Below are 22,833 nucleotides of genomic sequence, written 5' to 3'. Positions count from 1 at the left end.
CTACAACCTAATTCATTTACGGCAATCTTTGGGATTATTCCAATGGAAGCAGGAAATGTTCCTGCTTCCGCTCAACGCATGATAGCTTTCTGAGCTTTATTGGCTAGGAGAGCTATTCTATTGTATTGGAAGGATCCCAATCCACCTACTGTCTTTTTTTGGCTCTCCTCCATTATGTCATGTTTAAGTTTGGAGAAAATTAGAAGTCGGACATTTGATTCATCTTTTAAATTTGAGCAAACTTGGCGACCTTTTATTCAATATTTTCATATGATCTAATTCTTCTTACTTTTTCAGTTAATTTTTTTTCTTCTCCGCGAAGTTTTAGATTTGATCAGAAGGATCTTTCTTTTATCCTCAAAATGGACTGCCCAGTCCCCTTTTTCTTTTGTTTTGGGTTAGTTTAGTGTTTTTTTCCTCAATAACAGTGTCTTTTTTTTCTATGAATTGTTAAGAGGAGATGTGGTTCTTTTTTTTTCTTTATAGTAGTTTAATACTATATATGATTTTGACAGTGTATCTTCCGTTCTTTGTATTATTATTGAAATATGTATTTGAGATCACCTCTCCTATGATTTGTATTTATCCTTTATATTTTAAATCAATAAAAAAAATTGAAAAAAAAGATTGATAAAAAAGAAGACAGAATTAATTAGCGGTTACATAGCAAAGGGTCCTCTAGGTATCATCAGGCCATAATGTAGAATTCTACATGCAGATTGAGAACGACAAATCTAATTCTGATGCTCGATTTCACATCTTTATTAACTTGCCAAAGCAATTCAAAGATTTGATCATTTGTACTTTAAAACTGTTCTGCTTTTAGGAAGGATATACTTATGACACAATGGCAACGATTCTAAAGATTGCTCCTTAGGATGTGTTGTTACTGTTTGAGAAAAGGCTGAGCCAACTAGCCTACACTATTAGGATTTTAGGAAAGTGAAAGTTAATCTTATTGGAACTAACAAGAGGTTTGATAAAAATGCTGGGGAATCTAAAACTTAAGAGGCTTAGTCTCAGAATAGGGTGTTGATCTCTTAAGCTGGGTTTGAGGAGTAAATTCTTTTCCTGCATGATTTAATCATGCTATAAGGTGGCACCAAGGGAAAAGTTCAAACATGGTCATATTGAATAATGTAGAAGCTATGAGGGGTTGAGAGGCCCACTCATATTTCTTATGATTAGTAGCATGGCTTGAAATTCAATGTTCTGTTTACTAGTATGTGTGACCATTAAGTTCCTGAGGAACAATTTTGAAATGAGAAAACTCATTACCATCTATCTGTCTCTGTTATAAATTCCAGGCTTCTCTTTAACCTGCTTCGTAAGACTGGCCTCCTATTTGTCTCTTATGGTAATCTACCAAACAAAAACCCTCTCTTTCACCATCAAATCTTTTTTTTCACATTTGTACATCCTATTTCAGCCTCTGCTCAGCTCATCCACTAGTAGAGTATACAGTTCATTTATTACTTGAGATATGTTTTGCTAAAAACAACCATGAAATAGCATTGGTGAGAAAAGACATTCAGTCCATTGAGACAACACTGCTTCAAAGGAAAAAGAATCCAGGTAATTACACACCCTGTCCTCTCAAAGGTTTGAAAGTTCATTTAATATCAGGGAATGTGTATAGTATACAACCTGAAATTCGTACTTTTCATAGACATCCAAGAAACAAGAAACCCCATATATTGAATGATAGAAACACTGAAACCCCGAAGCCCCTTCCCCATGTCTGTGTAAATAACTTCATTTTCTTTCATTATCAAGCACTGTTCTGAATGCTATAATTGAAGCTGCCTCCATTGGTAGAACGTTCCAGTCTCAAACCACTGGCTGTGAAAGAATGTATTTTTTCTCAACTTTGTTTCAATTGTCAATCAAGTTCAGTCTTACTTCTCCCAGTTTTTGGCCACCCCATCAAAGGGAACAGTTTCCCTCTGTGTACTCTGCCTATACCCTTCCTGATTTTAAATGCTCCTTTGCCACCTCCTCTTCTCCTAAGAGAACAACCAAGTCTCCCCTGTCAATCCAGATAACTAAAGTCCCCCATTTCTGTACCTTCACAAAATAGACAGCATACATCTGTTGTGACTAAAGAAATGGTTTTTAACATTAATCCTGACTTCCTTGCTTTTGTCTTTTGTGCCTCTGTATATAATATCTAGGATCCCATATGTCTTAACCACTTTCTCAAGCTGCCTTAACACCTTCAATGAACTACAGTATGCAAATACAACACCAGATCTTGTACCCCTTTTAGAATTATGCTCTGTAGTTTATATTACTGCTTCATTTTGTTAAAATATAAAACTATACTTACTTGCAACCACTTTGTCACCATGCGAGGAGACGTCGTCAATGCGCTGCTGAATCAACAGCGCACTGATGATGTTTCCCCATGTGATGATAAAACATTTGCAAGTAAACTGCCGAGATCAGAGAGAACTGAACCCAACCATCAAGTACCCGAGCTACACACCTTTCAAACTATTTCCAATACTATACTTTTCTCATAATTAAGTTTCATCTGCCATCTATCCTCCTAATCCCATAGCTTGTCAACATTTCCATCTCTGTTGTTGTTCTCCTTACTGCCCTCTATGTCTTCAAGTTTGTGTTGTTTGCAAAGTCAAAAATTATGCCCTGTACACCCCAATTTGGTTAATGTATTTTAAGAAAAGTGGCCTTAGTCTGAAGACTCCGGGACTCCACTGTAAAGTTTTCGTAAGTCTGAGAAAGAACCTCCCACCACTGACAAGCCAGTTATGTGGCATCTTATAAAATGTCATTTGGATGTCTAAGTATTCTATTTATCAGCTGCATTTCTTTCATCAACCAAGGTAACTTTAAAAGAAACCTCTTAAATTAGCTTGACAGAATTTCTCTGTAATTATTTTCACATCTGTCAAAGTAGCTCATAATTCTTCACCTAATTATTGTTTCCTCACCACTGAAATTAAACCAATTGGCCTAAGTTCAGTAAGTTTGTAGATATACTCTTTTTTTGAACTAGAACGTAACATTTGCAATTTTTCCATTCCCCGGGCGCTGCTCCTGAATCTTTTGATACCAATAACCAGGCTGTCTCAGACAAGTGAAGCAGGAGATACAAAAAGTGGACAGGATCAGACAAGTGAAGAAAGAAGGAATTAGTATTGGAAAAGTAAAAAGAGGAAATGACAGGCAGAGACAGGAGCGCATGATTATAGCAGACACAGACTAGAGCAGGCCCTTGTGCAGACAGACACAATAATTTTCCCATAGTCAACTTGTATCCTTTGATTTCCTAAATATCCAAAAATATCTCTGTCTCTGTAGCCCTAGCTAGAAAATTCCTAAGGTTCATTATCCTCCTGTTGAAATAATTCATCATCTGAGCCTCAATTGGATGCCTCTTATTTTGAGACAGTGGTTCTTGTTCAAGATACCACAGCCCACAGCTAGTGAAACAGCGTCCCTGCATCTTCTACGTGAAGAGCGATAAGAACGACATCAGAATCAGGTTTAATATCACTAACATACGTCGTGAAATTTGTTGACTTTGTGGTAGTAGTACAATGCAATACATGATAACAGGAATAAAAACATGGATCACAGTAATATATATAAAATAGTCAAATTAAATAAAGTAGTGAGGTCCTGTTCATGGGTTCACTGTTCAATCAGAAAATGGATGGCGGGGGGAAGGAGCTGTTCCTGAATCGTTGAGTGTGTGCCTTGAGATGTCTCTATTCTTGTCCTCAACTTCTCTTGTAATAAAGTCCAACATAGAGTTAGCCTTCCTAATTGTTTGCTGTACCTGTTCGAGATTCATGTATGGTTTCACCCAGATTCCTCTCAAACCATACACTTTTCAATCTCTTTGAAAATTAGCCTATTTTAATTTTTTTCTACCAAATGAATGAATTCATATTTTGTTCCATATTAGGCTGAATGTGTCATGTTTTCACCCATACACTAATATGTCTACATCTCTTGAAGTCTGCTTGCATCCTTCATACTTCTTTTCCTCATAAACAAACTCAGATATATTGTACAATGTCCCTTTATCCAAATCACGGTTTAGTTTATGAACAGTTGGGGTCCCTGTAGTAATTCCTGCGCACCATAACTGGGCACAGTCAATCTTCTTCTTCTTCTTTCTGTGTGTTAACTGAACCTGAATGCATATTAGCATTGAACATAAGAACATAAGAACCAGGAGCAGGAGTCGGTCATCTGGCCCGACAAGCCTACTCCGCCATTCAAAAAGATCATGGCTGATCTGGCCATGGACTCATCTCTGCCTACCTGCTTTTCCCCATTCCCTTACAATGCAAAAATATATCCAACCTTGTCTTAAACATATTTACTGAAGTAGCCTCCACTGCTTCATTGGGCAGAGAATCCCACAGATTCACCACTCTCAGTTCCTCCTCATCTCCACTCCAAATCTACTCCCCTGAATCTCTTACTTATTTAATTACTAATTGAGATACCAGCGCGGAATAGGACCCCCAGACCTTGGAACCCATCACCCAACAACCCCCGATTAACCCTATTGTACTCACAGGACAACTGACAATAACCTATTAAGCTACTAGCTGGTATGCCTTTGGCCTGTGGGAGGAAACTGGTGCACCCACAGAAAACTACCACATTCTATAGCAAGCACATACAGACACCTAACAGTTGATAGCAGAATTGAACTCTGAACTCTGACACCTGGAGCTGTAATAGCATCATGCTAACCACTACACTACCCCAGTGTTTAGTTACATGTGCTCTAAGTGATCCCAACCTCATGTGCTCTAACTTTATTTCATCATTTTCTCAGTGGTAACTTACTGAGACCCTCCTTCACATCCAAATGTATGACATCTACAGGCTCACCTCATCTGTGTCGTTAGTTACAATCTCAAAATCTGTTTCAGGATCATCAAGCATGATTTCTATTTCATTAATCTATGATACTTTCCCCAATTTAATTTTTATTTTCCAAATAACCTGTTACTATTTTCTTGCAATCCATGTTAATATTTTCCTATATTACTGCTATCCACTTCCCTGGCACAGATTGCCCTCTATTCTCATGTAGTGGGGTTATGTTTGCTACCTTCCAATCAGTGGAAACTATTCTAGAATGTACAGAATTCTGGAAGATGACAACTATATTCTCCATAATCAACTATTTCAATACCGTGGATACAACTTATTTGATGAACAATATGTGTGTGGCTAAAGGGCCTATTTTTGATCTGCATAATGCTCTAGCATTTTTTTAACTAGCATTAATGCCTTTCACTTTCTCACTTGTTAGGTGTGTTATAAAATTAGGCATGGAGTGTTTGTTTAATTTCCAAACGAATTCCATTCTATCCAATCCCCATGTCCTATCCTTTATCATCAGGACCCGTGGGTTTAACAGAAAACTCATCAGTCAGATGTAAATATGGATGTTGGCACACTGATATTGAAGATATAACTAATTGATGATCAGGTTGGACACTGGAACTAAACACGACAAATGTATTTATTTCTGTTGCAGAGAACAATCAGCTGAAGATCTTGCACGGACTCCTGCAAATTCCACCAGTAACATCCTCAGCAGATTACTTGTCTCATATGACCCAAGAATACGGCCAAATTTTAAAGGTTTGTACAATCCATTGACAACACAAGGAAACTTAGTCTGTAAATTAATTTCAACTATTTTGTAAAAGTTTCCTGCAGTTTTGATAACGGAAAGTAGTTCTATGACTGGTGTATTTAATAATCATTCTACCAGCGTATGCTCCCTATGGGAGTGCATTTTCAGAATGTTCATTCCCCTACTTTATTCAATTAAATTAATGGACTGAAAATTATTGACTATCTCTGAATGTTGCTTCATTCAGGAAGTAATGCATGGTGGGATTTCAGTTCTATTTTATTACCTTTACAGCAAGGAAAATTATTGACTTGGAAACAATTATATGTTGTTATCATAAGGATCTTTATAATTAATGAAATGAACAGCAGGAGCATAGTTTAATTCTATGTTTGGTAGTGAATAATCTGAGAAGTTGGCATTTGAGGGAAATGAAAGAAAGATTTTCAAATATGTCGCCTGAAGATATTCAAGATTTTTGAATAGAAATCAATCAAATAATCTGATAATTACAAAATAACCCTGGTTAAGATTAAATACACACATTTATGCTCTGCCTAAGCAGTTCTTTGGGATTGAGGGTGTGCTGCTTCCATTGCAGTTTTGTGAGTTCTGAGAAGGCATTCCCCATATTCTGTGATTCCTGTAGAGTATATCTAAAAAAGTATTGATCTCCATCTTACATATAATCTTGAATTGAGCCACTTGGATGGAGAATACCAAAGATGCACTACATCTGAGTGAAGAAAACTCCTCTTGTCTGCTCTGAGTGATGAACCCTTTATTTTGAATCTTTCGTTATGGGTTCGTAATACCCCAGCCATGGGAAACCTCAGCTTTCTATGTAACCTGTCAAGCCCTCAAAAAAGCTTTTTACATTTGAATGGGATTCCCTCTCATTCTTCTAAACTCTAGAGAATATAGATCCAGTTACTTGCCAACATCTTTTATAAATCTGCTGTTTCTCATGGTTATCTTCACTACACCTCTTCCCACCCTGTCTCCTGTAAATCTCCTGTCTCCATTTTCTCAGTTCCTTCACCCCTGCCAGATCTGTTCCCAGGATAAGGCTTTCCTTTCCAGGATATCAAAGATGTTCCCAGGACACTCAAAGATGTCTTCCTTCTTCAAAGAATGGGGTTTCCCTTCCTCCACCATTGATGCTGCCCTCACCTGCATCTCCATTTCCTGTATGTCCACACTCACCCTATTTTCCTGCTGCCTTAGCAGGGATTCAGTTCCTCTTGTCTTCACCTAACACCCATGAGCGTCTGCATCCAACACATCATTCCCCACAACTACCTCCATCTTCAACAGAATCCTACCATCGAACACATCTTTACCTCCCCCCCCACTTGCCACTTTCCACAGGGATAACTTCCTCTGTGATATCCTTGTCCATTCATCCCTTCTCACTAATCTTTCTCCTGGCACATATGTGTGCAAAAGCGACAGAAATGCTACACCTGCCCATTCACCTCCTTTGCCTCCATTCACAGTCCTTCCTGGTGAGCAACACTTCACCTGTGAATCTGCTGGGGTCGTCATTGTATCTGGTGCTCTCGATGCAGCCTCCTCTACATTGATGAGACATGATGCAAACTGGGAGACTGCGTTGTTGAGCACCTCTGCTCCATCTGCCAAAAGCAGAATTTCCCAGTGGCCAAACATTTTAATTCCTATCCCCAGTCTTGTTCTGACATAGTCCATGGCCTTCTCTTTTGCCATGATGAGGACGTTCTCAGGGTGGAGGAGCAACACCTCATATTCCATCTAGATAGCTTCCAACATCAACTGCCTCTTCTAGCAATTTTCCCCCTCCCCCTTTCTTCTATTACCCACTCTGGCCTCTTACTTCTTCTCCTCACCTGCAATCACTTCCCCCTGGTGCCCCTCATTCTTTCGTGTTTCCCATGGTCCACTCTCTTCTCCATTCAGATTCCTTCTTCTCCAGCCGTTTACCTTTCCCACCCACCTGGCTTCACCTATCACCTTCTAGCTAGTCCTCCTTCCCTGTTCCCCACCTTTTTATTCTGGCATCTTCCCCCTTCCTTTCCAGTCCTGAAGAAGGGTCTCAGCCCAAAATGTTGATTCATTTCCATATGTACTGCCTGTCTTGCTGATTTTTGCCATCATTTTGTGTGTGCTGCTGGTTAATCTGCATTGTTTCTATCAGACAGACACTGCTTACCTATTCTGCTACCCTGCACTATTGCTTGATCCTTCCTCGTATACTCTCGATATTTTCTTTCACCCAAATTCACCTGCCCGCTTTTTGTTTTAATAAAGTTCATTCAACCACCACTAAACTTGCTGTGGAGTGGAGCTTATCTAAAGGTCAAATGGTCAACCATTCATCCGTTTTCACCTCCACGTTAGAACCAAGGACACTCCAGACTGAGTTACTGAGCTGCAGTTTACAAACTACACCTACGTAAACACATGGGTGGACAATAAGCTCAAACTCTTAAATCATCATAGACTTGTTCACTGCAGCATGCAAGAGAATTGGCCTTGCACTGAATACCTTCAGTCAAAAAGTCATTACTGTCTTTCCTCTGGAGCACTGCAATCAACAGCCTATAACTTACCTTTTGGAGTTGAGCTTTTGAACCAGCTGTACAATCTGGCATTTTTGCGAAGTGAACAGAAGTCTTGAAGGTGCAGGACAGCTCTGGTGTGGTGCGTATGGGCCGAATCGAGGTGCTGCGGCCGGGGCCCAAGCGCAGGGAATGAGCCAGAGTTTGGTCATTGCTGAAGCTGTGATTCAATGTGGCAGAACCAAGGCAGAGTTGAGGCCTGGGATCGAGAATGAGAAAAGCCCTGAGGTTTGATCGATTTAAGCAGCGGGACAAATTGGAAAGGTTCGATATGGGCTGAATCAAGCCGGCAGGCCCCAGGCCCGAGAGATAGCGAAATAGCAGGGCGTGGGTCCAAGAGTGAGGCTTGTACAACTTATGTGCCAAGCCATATTGAAAAGGTCAGGGTGTCAGGGCCGGAGTTGAGGGTTGGGCCGGTTTCGCTCGCTGCTCTGCATGGTTTACTTGTCTCTTTGCTGAACTGAGGCTGTTGCCTTCAACTAGCGGGCTACTGGATCCGCTACAGTGACGAATGGCTTTACTTTCATGAATTTCACTTATTTGCTTGCTTTTGATATTTCTGTGATTTGTCTTTTTTTTCCTGCACATTGGGAGTTTGACAATTTTTTTTTAAATGGGTTTTATGAGTTTCCTTGTTTGATGGCTGCCTGTAAGGGGGCAAATCTTAAGGTTGTAATTAGTACATATACTTTGATAATAAATGTACTTTGAAATTTGAACTTTGAAGGTTGGAGGAGGAACTCCTCATATTTTGTCTGGAAGCCTCCGGCCTGATGGCATAAATATCAATATTTCTAACTTCTGGCAAAGTTCCCCCGCCTTCCTTCCTACTCCATGGTAAGTTCCACAGTGTCACCCTTGAAGGCATTAATCACTTTCCACATGCTGAGAGCCAGATCTCAGCAGAGGCAGACATTGACGACAAAGTTTACTTTCACCTCCAGTGGACCATTGCAGCCACGGGCAATCTGAAGGAGGAATATTTGAAGATCAAGGCTTCAAGCTGAACGTGAAGCTTGAGTTTACAGTGCAGCAGAGACCCCTGCCTGCCTGCGCATTCTGTGAGAGGCAGGAACTATGCTACAGCAGTCATCTCAATGAATGTCTTTTCAAAGTGGCTGAAACCACCAGCAGGATGAGTGAATCAGCATGAGTTTTCCCTCCCAGGATAATATATTGATCTCATCACTGCCTTTGACGGGCCTGAACGTGCTGAAAAAGACATTCTACTCTGAGTACCATCACAGGTATCAGATTACTAAGTCAACAGAAACGTTCCCACATGTTCTCAAAGCCTCTTTGGATATGTATAGTGTCCTCATCAGTTCATGGAAATTCTTGACTCGGAACTAATGTCAGGATCGGGGGCCGGATGGACCCAAACGCAGGACGCAGACACTGAAGTACTAGGGGGAGGACAGGATGGGGATGCCATGGCATTTAAGGGTTAATGCAGGTGGGGCTGGATCCAAGAGTTCAGACGAGGCAGGCAGGCAGGCAGGAGGATCCCACAGTTCGGGGCGGGCAGGCAGGCAGATCCCTCATGGTGGGCCGCAGGGATCCCGGGTAGGGCCGCCTCCCAGGCAGGAACACAGAAGCTTGGGCCAGTTGTGGTGAACTAGATATACCTGTCTGACTGCTCCTGTGGCTCCTCCCACAGACCCTGCTGACTGCTCCTGTGGCTCCTCCCACAGACCCCTGTATAAAGGCGACTGTGGTCTGCTGCTCTCCCTCATTTTCCCAGGATGTAGTGTTGTTTGTTCTTCCAGTCAATAAAAGCCGATATCTCACTTCCTAAGTCTCAGCGTGAGTTATTGATGGTGCATCACCAGTCGCGGACACCTGGGCAGGCGTGGGGCACAGTCCATGGGAATCGAAGGGAGGCAAGGGTAGGAGTCCCTAGGACTGGGCAGGTGCGGGGCACAACCCTTAGGGAGCAATAGGTGGAAAAGGTAGAAACCCCCGCCGGGCAGCGGCAGTCCAGCCGGAGCCGCCCACCGGAAGCAACGGGTAAGAGGGGGCAGAACCCCCGCCGGGCAGCGGCAGTTCAGCCAGACCCACCTGACGGAGGCAACGAGTAGGAAGCTGGGTCCAGGGTGAGCAGCAGAACTACAGTGATCCACCGGGTACACTGGTAAAGGCAACCGAAAGCACGGGCAAGACGAATAAGACTGAACGGCGGGGCCAGCACACCCAAGAAGAGCAGGAAAAGCATGACGAACCGGGTAAACCAGGTACAGAGTGGGTTGCAGAGCGGAATAGAGAGCCAGTTGCAGAACAGGCAAAAGGCAGGATTCGGAGCAAACAAACCGGCTGTAGAGTAGGTTGAACTGACTTCGGAGCAGACAAGGAGTAGAAGAGCCAGGTATAGAGTTGAGCTAACCAGATGCAGAACAAAACGACCACCTGCCCAGTCTCTGTCCCACGGCCCCTTATAAACACCTGCAGCCGAATTGGTCACAGGTGTGCCTCCTTGATCCAGGATGATCTTAACAGGCTCAAAGGGGCCCGGAGGGACAGCTGCAAGATCCGGAGTCCGGAACACTCAGACCGGATCGAGACCCGGAACGCGGATTCTGGACTGGACTGGACCCTGACAACTAATCAGACTATCTGAGTATCTGACTTGCCACTGAGCCTTGCGTCTCTTCATTGGAAGCACATGGAAGCCCAGTGAAGCAAGCAGAAGGAATGCATCACCTTCCAAATTATCCACTAAGCTACAGTTAACGCATCTCAGTCCTTTCTGTGCAGACAGCATGTTGGTGTGGCCAGTCACCTCAGAATCCAGAGAGTCAGAGTGGAAGCTCGTTGTCCTTGCCCTTAAGGTTTTGTTGAAGAAAAGGGGTGCCAAAATATGAGATTTAAAAAAAAGTAGTGAACTTCAAGAACAAACCATCTTCACCTCGGGCATGTCTAGTCCAGTGGTATTTATACCCCCCGTAGTCTGTCCTTCCTGATTAGTTAGTCCTCATCCAATCAGGTTACGGCTCTCCCACCTTGTTTACAATTGAATTCTAGTTCTTACTTAGAGCGAGACCTTTGTCATTGTCAGGATTCTTTTCTTACAGTTTTATTTCAATGGTTTCCTTTACCAGGTGGTCCCAAAATCCATTGGTATGACACAGTCAATCTTATGGCCATTGTGAATGCAGTGTTCTGCCACTGCTGATTTCTCCAGGTAATCCAAATGGATACACCTCCTGTGCTCCTTGATGCGGGTTTCCTCCGTGTGTCCCCGTCCTGTCAGGCTGCTATACGTCGCTCTGCATTCACAGGGAATCCTGTAAATCTCAGCTGACCTGAGTCCCAGGTCACTTCTGACCCGCATAAGCTGTGATTTGAGAAGCCGTCCTTTCAACCTACTCCTCAATCAGTCTAACCCTTCCCTCCTTTATAGCCCATATTCCTCATTTCCTTTCATCTGTGTGCCTATCTAAGAGTCTTTTAAATTAGCCTCTACCACCACGTTCAGGAGTGCATTCTAGGCACTTATCACTCTCCATGTAAAATACCTGCTTCTGACATCCCTAAATTATCCTCCACTCACTTTAAAAGTATGTCCTCTGGTGTTAGCTATTATCACCTGGGGCATCTTCCGGGGTGCCTTGGTGTGACTCGAGTAGCAGCAGTACTCTCAATGGATACGAACAAATATTCCCGTTTTCAGCCTGTTACAGCTCAAAAGCACAACTGCTTCCAAAGTCAGTGGAGTCAACAAAGATGTCTTAATGTGTTTAAACGAACTATCGCTGCTTAAAACCGATGGAAACAATACAGTCTGTGGTCGGAAGGGGCCACAGAGAAAACCTCGGAGAAAGCATGGGCGAAGATCAGGATTACAAGTGCGTTTAAGGAAATGCCCGACACCGGCCCCCTAGGCCTCAGTCGACGTAGTAGTGGTAAGGAAACGGGGTTTTAAACTCCCTATACCGACGATCTTGCTAGCGAATGTGCAGTCTCTGGTGAATAAATTGGATGATCTCGGAGCCATGGTGCTAAATCAGAGGGACATTAGGACCACGTGTGTGTCCTTTGTTCCTCGGAATCCTGGTTAACCCCTTCCGTAGCGGAAGCAGCGATTCAGATCAACAGGCTTACTATACACCGTCCGTATAGATCTATAGAGTCTCTCAAAATCAGAGGTGGAGGAGTATGCCTCATGAACAACTCTTCTTGGTGCACAAATATATCAGCGCTGTCCCCATTCTGCTCATCAGACCTGGAATATCTAGCAGTAAAGTGTTGTCCTTTTCGGGAGTTCTCTGGGGTCATTCTGGTAGCAGTTTACATTCCACCTCAGGCCAATGTCAAGCAGGCTTTAGATGATCTGAGCAACGGGATCAACATGCACAAAACAGCACACCCTAATGCCTTCACCATCGTTTTGGGAGATTTTAACAAGGCCAGTCTGAAAAAAATCACTAAGCAATTACTATCAACAGATCACTTGCAATATCAGAGGAAACAACACACTGGACCATTGCTACACCACAGTCAAGAATGCCTACCATGCTATTCCACACCCTTACTTCAGGAAGTCTGATCACCTGGCTGTACTTCTGCTGAGTACAGGCAGAGACTGAAGACTGCAGCACCAGTAGTGAGGACCAAGAAGGTATGGACAAGGGAAGCACAGGAGTGCCTACAGGACTGTTTTGAATCAGTGGAATGGACTGTATTCAGGGATTCATCTTTGAATCTGGATGAGTACTTTACAGTTGTTACCGACTTCATTAAAACCTATGTTGATGAGTGTGTGCCTACAAAGGCTTACTGTACATTCCCAAACCAAAAGCTGTGGATGAACCAAGAGGTACGTTGTCTGCTGAAGGTTAGATCTGTGGCATTCAAGTCTGGCAGCCTAGGCCTGTACCAGAAAACCAGTTATGGTTTGCAGAGCACTATTTCAAGGGCGTAGGGACAATTTCGAACAAGGTTGGAAGCGATATCAGATGCATGGCAACTCTGGCAGGGACTGTAAGACATTACTTCCTACAAAGCGAAACCCAATACCCAAGTGATGCTTCACTACCAGATGAACTCAACACCTTCTATGCATGCGTTGAAAGAGAGAACACAACTACAGCTGTGAAGATCCCTGCTGCATCTGTTGACCCTGTGATCTCTGTCTCAGATTTGGACACCAACTCACTTTTTTAAATATACAGTATTTCTGTTTTTGCACATTTTTAATAATCTATTCAATATACGTAATTGATTTACTTGTTTATTTATTATTGTTTTATTTTACTTATTTTTTTCTCTTCTACAAGATTATGTATTGCACTGAACTGCTGCTGCTAAGTTAACAAATTTCATGTCACATGCCGGTGATAATAAACCTGATTCTGATTCTGAAAGGAAACATCTCCGTCAAGTTGCCCCATATCCCCTTTCAATTCAAAGAGAGAAACCTAACTTGTCGTAACATGCATTAAGGTGGATAAATCCCTGGGGCCTGATCAGGTGTGTCCAAAAGCACTATGGGAGACCAGAGCTAAAAATAGTGGGAACTCTGGATGAGATATATGAATCAATTTTAGCTATGGGTGAAATGCCAGAAGATTGGATGGTAATTAATGTTGTGCCTTTACTTCAGAAGAGGTGAAAAGAAAACCCTGGAAAGTATAGACCAGTAAATCCAAAAATCTACAGTAGGTAAGTTACTAACAGGGATTCTGAGGAACAAGATACACATGCTTTAGAAAATGGGGTTGATTAGGAATATTCGGCATATCTTTCTGCATGGGAGATCATATCACACACATTTTATTTTGCTTTTGAAGACATGTCAAGAAAGCCAACCAGAGTAGAATGGTAGACATTGTTTATATGGACTTAAGTAAAGCCTTTGATTCAGTAAGGCCTTTATAAGGAAAATGTGGGGTGACCTTATGGAGGTGAATAAAATCATGAAGGACATAGATAGGGTGCATACATACAGTACTTTTCCCAGGATTGAGGAATCAAAAGCTAGAGGGTATAGGATTAAGGTGAGAAGGGAGAGGTTTAATAAGAACCTGAAGTGTAAATTTTCACCCAGAGGGCAGTTCATTATGGAATGAGCTGTTAGAGGAAGTGGCTGAGGCAAGTACGTTAACAACACTTGAAATACATTTGGACTGTTACATTGATCGGAAAAAAAAAGTGAAATAAAGGTCAACTGCAGCCAAATGAGATTTGCTTAGATGGTAAAACACACAGAAAATGTTGGAGGAACTCAGCAAGTCAATCAGCAACCTTGAAGACCATAAGACATAGGAGCAGAATTAAGTCATTCTACCTGTATAGTATGCTTCTGCATTTATTATGGCTGATACATTTCCAATTTCAGCCAAGAGGGGAATAAGCAACTGATGTTTCAGACCAAGATCCTTCATCTGGACTGTCCTGATTAAGAATATCAGCCCAAAATGTCAACTGTTTATTCCTCTCCATAGATGCTGCCTGATTTGCTTAGTTCTTCCAGCATTTTGTGTGTGTTGCTCATGATTTTCAGCATCAGCAGAATCCCTTGTGTTTATGTTTAGCTTATAAGGCCAGTTGAGGCTGATTATGGTTCTAACAGAGGCATGGCTAAGATATTATGAAGTTACCTCCCTACTCTGTAATTAATGTCCTGATTAATGAATACCAATATTCTGTGTGCTTTTCTAACCTAATCATCCAACTGCATTGTCATCTTCATGAGTCAATGGACTGATGCTACCAGTTCCTTGCATTCCTCAATATTTCCTAACACTGTACTAATCATGCTGTTTACCAAGCCTCATTAGATCTGACAGAATGCATCACCTCACTTGAATGGATTAAATTCCATCTGTTATGTCACCAAAACACTGATATCTCCCTGCAGTCTAAGACTGCCTTCTACCATATCAACTACAGAATTATTTTCCTGTATCTTCCTTCCTACTGATAACTAGGCTCGCAAGTCCATAATTTCCTAACTTTTCCCTGCTCCCTTTCTGAAAAAAAGGCAAACTATGTTTGCTAACCTTTGGTTTGCAGTACGACTTAGCCGGAGCCCCAGCAATCTGTTTCCTTGTCTCCCCCATCAGCCTGGAATAAATTCCGTTCAATCTTGGGGATTCCCATTTAATTATGTAGACCTACACCAAACTTTCAGCTTCTCTTTCACTGAATTCACCAGCTACAAAGTCTGTTTCCTTTGTGAATATTGATGAAAGGTATTGATTTAGAACCTTACCTAAGCCTCTGCTGTACAAAGATGGCTTTACTTTTTCCCCTGAGTTATTTTTTATCCCAGGATTGATGCAGTATTTGAACCTGAAACACTGACAATTAATGTTGCCCCGCAGGTACTGCTTGACCCGCTAAGTTCTTCCAGTAGATTGAGTGTTTTTCATTAGAACAGATTTCTACTGTGTAAATAAATTACTTACCTCCAGAGATTTCTCCCTCAGATCTCCAGACTGCTGTGGTCATACTATGTACCACGTCAACTATCTCTACAAAGCTTTGTGACCATGTTAACCAGACTGGAGCCTTGTATGTATGTACAAGAAGCACTAGATTAATACTTGTGCCTTAATTTGTACTTTTCAGTAGTCCCATTCATAAGTTGAGTGTCATTGTAGACAATTTAACATTGTGCAGGTAATAAAAATACCATTAGTCAGATGTATACAGTAGATGGAAACGTTAGCACATGGACATGAGGAAGCATGAGTTCAAGGAACAAATATAAATAGATACTTTATTGATCCCAAAGGAAATCACCCTGTCACAGAAGCATTACAAGTGCACAGATATACAAATATTAGAAGAGAAGTAAGAAAGAATAAAAAAATAAGTTACCTCAAACAGTCTGACAGGAGGGGTCGTCACTTCCCCAGCTATAGGTTGACTCATTATAGAGCCTAATGGCCAAGGGTAAGAATGACCTCATAGCAGTCTTTGGAGCAGTTCAATTGTCTTAGTCCATTACTAGAAGTGCTCCTCTGTTCAGTCAAGGTGGCATGCAGAGGGTGAGAAACATTGTCCGGAATTGCTAGGATTTTCCGTAGGGTCCTTTGTTCTACCACAGCCTTCAGTGCATCCAGTTTGACTCCTAAAACAGAACCAGCCTTTCTAATCAGTTTATTGAGTCTGTCAGCATCACCTGTGTTGATGCCATTGTCCCAGCACACCACTGCATAGAAGATTGTGCTGGCAACAACAGACTAGTAGAACATGTGAAGGAGAGGCCTGCATACTCTAAAGGACCTCAGTCTCCCCTGGAAGTAGGAGTGACTCTGGCCCTTCTTGTACACAGTCTCTGTGTTGGTGCTCTACTCAAGTCTGTCATCCAGGTGCACCCCATCCACGCCCTCACCATCAATAGTAACGGGGAGCAGTGCAGGCTTAGTCTTTCTAAATTCTATCATCATCTCCCTTGTCTTACTGATGTTGAGCTGCAAATGATTCAGCTTGCACCATTTGGCAAAGTCCTCCACCATGGCTCTGTATTCATCTTCCTATCCTCACTTCATACACTCAAATATTGCAGAGTCATCAGAGAATTCCTGCAGATGACATGACTCAGTGTTGTATTTAAAGCTTGAGGTATACAGGCTAAAAAGGAAGGAAGCCAATACAGTCCCCTCTGGGGCCCCAGTGCTGCTTATAGCCATGTCTGACACACAGCTCTGAAGTCACACAAACTGTGGTCTACTAGGCAGTTAATCCATTATCCAAGATACAATGGAAATACAAACCTGTATTGAATAGAACTTTTCCCCCCAGCAATATGGGCTGTATGGTGTTGAGGGCATGTGAGAAATCAAAAACCGTGATCCTCACAGTGCTGTCCTGCTTATCCAAATGGAAGAAGACTCTGTTCAGCAGGTAGATGACAGCATCGTTGACTCCATTGTGCTTCTGGTCGGCAAACTGCAGTGGATCGAGGTTACATAAGGTTGCTGCAAAAATATTTTGTCTGAATTTAAAGCTTAGATTGAAGCAGTGATTTAGCTTTTTTTGGGATGCTTTAAAATGACGGACAAAGAGTTGAAGCTTATTTATTAATTTATTGAGTTACAGCACAAAATAGGCCCTTTTGGCCTTTCGAGCCACGCTGCACAGCAATCCCCCCTGATTAAATTCCAGCTTATTCACGGGACAACCTACAAAGACCAAGTAACCTACCAACCGGTACATCTTTGGACTGTAGGAACATCCAGTCATGGGAAGAACATACAAACTCCTTACAGGCAGCAGCAGGAATTGAACCTGGGTTGTCTGTGCTGTAAAGCGTTGTGCTAACCACAATGCTACCTTACCACCCTTTTCTTATCTCTTCTGAATTTTACTTCCACTGACTTCCTTCCAATAGCTGTAAAATTGACAGCTACTCTTTAAGTGTATTCACTCCGGAAACTTCGGTGTGCTTACCAAGGCCACCATTATTGTTTAAGTAAAAGCACTGGGAAATACAGGCAAGAATGATTGAGTACAGATATTCAGAAAAGGTGCAGAGAAATATTTTGTTCAGATTTATCATTAAAAGGGAAGATACAGATGTGTTAAAGTTGGCAGCAAGGGATCAAAAAGCAATCTGATATAAATGTAAACATGGCTGAATTCTGCCATAAAGAAAATTACGTTGAGGGTAGAGCAGATGAGCTTAAGTTTATACAAACCAGATGGAGGGGATGGAGAGGGAAGAAATTATACAGTATAATTTTACATCTAATCTGTTAATTCAAGTTCAGACAGGACATAGGAATCAAAGGATGTAAGTGGAATTTAACAGAAGTTACACTTTAAAGTCATTAAGAATAAATCTTTTATTCAAAACTGATTCCTTTTTGGTTCAATAAATCACGATTTCAATTTGTTCTTGTTTTGACAAGAAAGTTGGCGTGCTCAATGAATAAACACCAGTATAGTAATTGAACTTTGTTTTATGTTCTTGAAAATTTATTATTTATCCTTCAAGATAAAGTTCTTCTGATTTTTTTCCAGATATTCCAGTTGATGTACAAGTAAATATTTTCATTAACAGTTTTGGCTCAATCCATGAAACAACTATGGTAAGCTCACATTATTAACTCAATAAATAGAGATCTGCTTGATAACTACTGAAGATCTTTATTAAAAACAGTGTAAACATCTTAAAAACATTAAATTATTTAAATTTCTAAGAAGTTGTATAATAAGCAGAGAAGAAAAGGGAAGAAAAAAATGATTGTATTGGTATTGCAGTTATTGAAATTGTTCTGGATGGAATGATGTTAAGAGATTGGATACAAAAGGCCAGAAATAGTAAGACTTGGGGCATTTGTGAGGTACCTTCTCTCTCTGGAGTCTTTACAACTTTTACCTCACAAATATCATTGTGTATAACAAGTTTTTCCCTGCATTTGATTATACTGCAAATTGGTCAAAGTCACAGTCAAGGAAACATCCTTCCTGTATCAACCTTCTTAAGCCTTATAAGAATTTTGTATGAGATCACCTCTCATCCTTTTAAATTCTAGAGAAAAGAAACTCATTCACTCTTCATTTGACAGAATGGCATCCAGAAATCAGTCTGTTGATCTTTGCTACTTTCTTACTTCAGTAAGTATATACTTCTTTAAGTAAAGAGACCAAAGTTGCAGACAATACTCCTTGTACGGTCTCACCAAGATCCTACATAAATGTACGAAGACATGTTTACACTTGTACTCAAAACATCTCGAAATAAAGGTCAGCCTGCCTGTTTGCCTTCTAATTAACTGCAACATTTACATAAAAGTATTCCAAGACTTATATACAAGAGCAGTCAGGTCCTTTTTAACATTAACATTTTCTGTTCTCTCATCATTTAAAAACTAATGATCCTTTATGTTTTTCGAACTAAAGTGGATAACTACACTCTTTTCTGCATCTACTCTGATTTGTCATGTTTTGGCCCACTGACTTGACTTGTTTAAATCTCCTAGACACCTATTTATAGCTTCATCACGGCATGTTTCCACATGATTTTATGTCATTTGCAAACTTGGAAATGTTACATATGTTCTCCTCAGGCAAACCTTGGTATAAATTGTGAGTAGTTAAGGCCCAAACTCCGATTCCTGTATTTTCTCACTAAACACAGCTTGCTGACCTGCAAAGGATACATTTATTCCTGCTCTTTACGTTCTACCTGTTAACAAACTCTCAACACACGGATATATTACTCCCTATCCACATCCTCCAACAAAGAAAACAAACCTGTATGAGAGATGAAAAACCATTTGAAAATGCACATCTGTTGGTTTCTTCTCACCCAGTCTCCAAGCATATCTACAAAAAATCTTTAATTGATTTAGTCAAAATTGGTGTTGACTGATCAATCATATCATTTCTGTGTCTTGATATCACATCCCATACATGATTCCATCACTCGTTCTCTGTTGTTATCATAGGAGCAAGCCAGTAGTTCCCTATTTCTTAGGCGAACAGCAAGTAGGATGAGATCATATATCCTCCCAATGTCTAACCCATATTGATATTTAGTTGCTAGCAAATGGCCATAGAATGGGTGACATCTTCTATTGCTAAACTAATATGGCAGTTGCATATATCCAGCTCAAAAAAAAATTGGAAGTGCATTTGCTGCCACACTGGATGCATTGTACCCAGATTATACAGGTTGAAACTCTATTTTGGCACCATTGAGACCTGACTAATACCTGATGTCAGAATTCACTCCCAGTCATCCTCCACTGACCAGGAGAATTGTTCTTCTATAGGTACTCCACAGGTTACATGTGGAATCTGAGAGTTTTCTGCAGTTGAGAACTGAAATTTCGGTAAGGTGAAATGGCTGTTTGCTAAGTCATTAGGTAGTTGGTTAGTACAGGTCTATTCCAAATGTATTGGACCATGGGAGTTGCTGGACCACTGTATGTGAGAAAATTTCAACCTATATTTTTAAAAAGGTTGCAGTTTTGTCAGCTTGGAGATCTGTACTTTTCAGTCCAGTTTTAATATGCATTGTCATTTTTACCATGGTTATAGTGTCTGTTTTCACTGACTATTGCTTTTTGAATGTGATCATTTGAATATCTCAGCTTTTTGGTTAAGATCAAATGTAGTTTCTGCAGGAACTGACTCATGGTGGATCTCTGTAGATACTAACATTGAGAACAGAAGACACGAGGGATTCTTCACGATCAAGTGGCACTGATAAGAGCTTAACCTGTGATGTAGGGGAGTATCGTCATGCTAATTGGAAAACCAGTCTAACACCCTTTCCAGCAATCAATGGTCAGTTTAGTCAGGGTGACTGTAGCTACAGTGTGTCTGTCGGTAGGAGGACCCAGGATCAGAAACACAATCAAAATGGTAGTCAAGGATCTCAACAAGAGCTCCTTCAACAGGGACTGCTTCATTGAGAAGGTCGCGCTGCAGTTTTGCGAGTTTGAGGTGAAGGACATCTGTGTCCGAGACTTCACCAGTAATGGGTTCTTTGACATCACCTTCAAATATGCAGTGGCATGGCAAAAGTTGCAACAGGGTTTTCACAAAAAGGCAAATGAGGCACGCTGTCGTTTCTGAAGGCGCTGCCAGTCTTCACCATCCCCACCCCGAAGGAGCATGTGATCATAGAGCACATATTCAACCCACATGTGCCCGTTGTAGATGTCCTAATCTTTCTGGCTAATTATGTTGAAGGAACAGGAAGCTTCATGGACATCAAGAATGTGTTTGGGATTTGGACGAATGAATGCCAGGTAAAGGTCAAACTGAGAGCGGATACAAATGGCATCACCATCCACACTCCCTCTGTCTTTGCCATTGGAGCAGACTTTGCTTATATGATATATGCTGGGATATTTTTGCAGTTATGGCCCAGGCTGTGCCATAACTGCAATAAGTCTGGACATGTGGCGGCCCAGTGCAGTACAGGCATCATCAAAAACTGCAAGCAGGAAGGACATGCGACCAAGGATTACAGGGAAAGCAAATGTGTAGGGAGCCAGGTCACCTTCACAAAGCCTATCCAAAGCAGGCTAGTACCAACGCTCAGGCAATAAGAGGGGAAGTGGTCACTGATAACACCCAGAGAAACGTCAACACCCACACTAAAAAGACCAAGGTAACATGTCTGAATGACTGATGTCCTGTCGCACTCACCTCAATAATAAGCAAATGTTTTGAGAGGCTGGTCAAGGACTACATCTGCAGCATGCTACCACCCACACTGGACCCCCTACAATTCGTCTACCAACACAACTGATCGACAGATGATGCAATAGCCACGGCTCTACACACCGTCCTTACACATCCAGAGAAGAGGGATTCTTTTCTTGGACTACAGTTCGGCATTCAACACCATAATCCCTTCAGGTTCAACAAGAAGCTCAGAACTCTCAACCTTCACCTTTCCTTGTGTAGCTGGATCCTGGACTTCCTGTCAGAATGTTGGCAGGTGATAAGAGTTGGCTCCCTCATCACTGCCCCTCTGACCCTCAGGGCTGTGTACTAAGCCCCCTCCTTTACTCACTCTATACCCATGACTGTGTCACCACCCACAGCTCCAATCTGCTAATTAAATTTGCTGATGACACTACACTGTTTGGCCTAATCTCAAATAATAATGAGGCAGCCGACAGAGAAGAAGTCATCACCCTGACACAGTATCAAGAAAACAACCTCTCCCTCAATGTCGCAAAAACAAAGGAGCTGGTTGTGGACTACAGGAGGAATGGAGACAGGCTAACCCCTATCGATTTCAATGGATCTGGGGTTGAGAGAGTGAACAGCTTTAAGTTCCGCAGCATACACAATCATCGAGGATCTCACGTGGTCTGTACACTGGCTGTGTAGTGAAAAAGGCACAACAGCACCTCTTTCACCTCAGACAGTTGAAGAAGTTTGGTATGGACCCCCAAATCCTAAGAACTTTCTACAGGGGCACAATTGAGAGTACCCTGACTGGCTGCATCACTGCCTGGTATGGGAACTGTACTTCCCTCAATCGCAGGACTCTGCAGAGAGTGGTGCAGACAGCCCAGCACATCTGTAGATGTGAACTTCCCATGATTCAGGACGTTTACAAAGACAGGTGTGAGAAAAGGGCCTAAAGGATCATTGGGGACCCCAGTCACCCCAACCACGAACTGTTCCAGCTGCTACCATCTGGGAAACAGTACCACAGCATAAAAGCCAGGACCAACAGGCTCCAGGACAGCTTCTTCCACCAGGCCATCAGACTGCTTGACTCATACTGACTCAACTGTATTTTTATGTTATATTGACTATCCTGTTGTACATAATATTTATCATAAATTACTATAAATTGCACATTGCACATTTAGATGGAGACGTAAAGATTTTTACTCCTCATGTATATGAAGGGTGTAAGTCGTAACGTCAATTCAATACCATTGAAGAGGCTGCTGCCAAAATTGAGACAGAGACTGGGACTGCGGAATGACTCATTGCCTCAAGCTCCCCACTCACCCCCCCCCCCACACTCCCTGCCGCTGAAAAACCCCAGTCCCCTCCATAAAATGAGGAGAAGTTATTGGAGGAAGGAAGGGCAGAGAGACAAGAAGAAGCGTGGTGGGTGGTGAAGAGGAAGAAGTCCCAGAAGGCACCATCTAAGTGACA

At 41.8% G+C, this 22,833-nt stretch overlaps 1 protein-coding gene across 3 annotated transcripts in view; it reads left to right on the top strand.

Annotated features, from left to right (window-relative positions):
- The window catches only part of glrbb (glycine receptor, beta b), a 127,656-nt gene that overhangs the window by 38,330 nt on the left and 66,493 nt on the right, over positions 1 to 22,833 (top strand). The window contains exons 1-3 of one of the 3 annotated variants that reach the window (XM_073043026.1): positions 5,613 to 5,643; positions 18,211 to 18,278; positions 18,726 to 18,807. In XM_073043026.1, coding sequence (XP_072899127.1) covers positions 18,760 to 18,807 — 48 coding nt within the window. In that variant the 5' untranslated portion in view covers positions 5,613 to 5,643; positions 18,211 to 18,278; positions 18,726 to 18,759. Of the gene's footprint in view, positions 1 to 5,536; positions 5,644 to 18,210; positions 18,279 to 18,725; positions 18,808 to 22,833 lie in introns of those variants that run through there. The other 2 variants (XM_073043024.1, XM_073043027.1) reach the window with 2 other exon arrangements.

Source organism: Hemitrygon akajei, chromosome 4, assembly GCF_048418815.1.
Source record: "Hemitrygon akajei chromosome 4, sHemAka1.3, whole genome shotgun sequence".
NCBI lineage: Eukaryota > Metazoa > Chordata > Chondrichthyes > Myliobatiformes > Dasyatidae > Hemitrygon > Hemitrygon akajei.
Note: the sequence above shows the minus strand (reverse complement) of the source record. Positions and strands in the feature narration are given on the sequence as shown.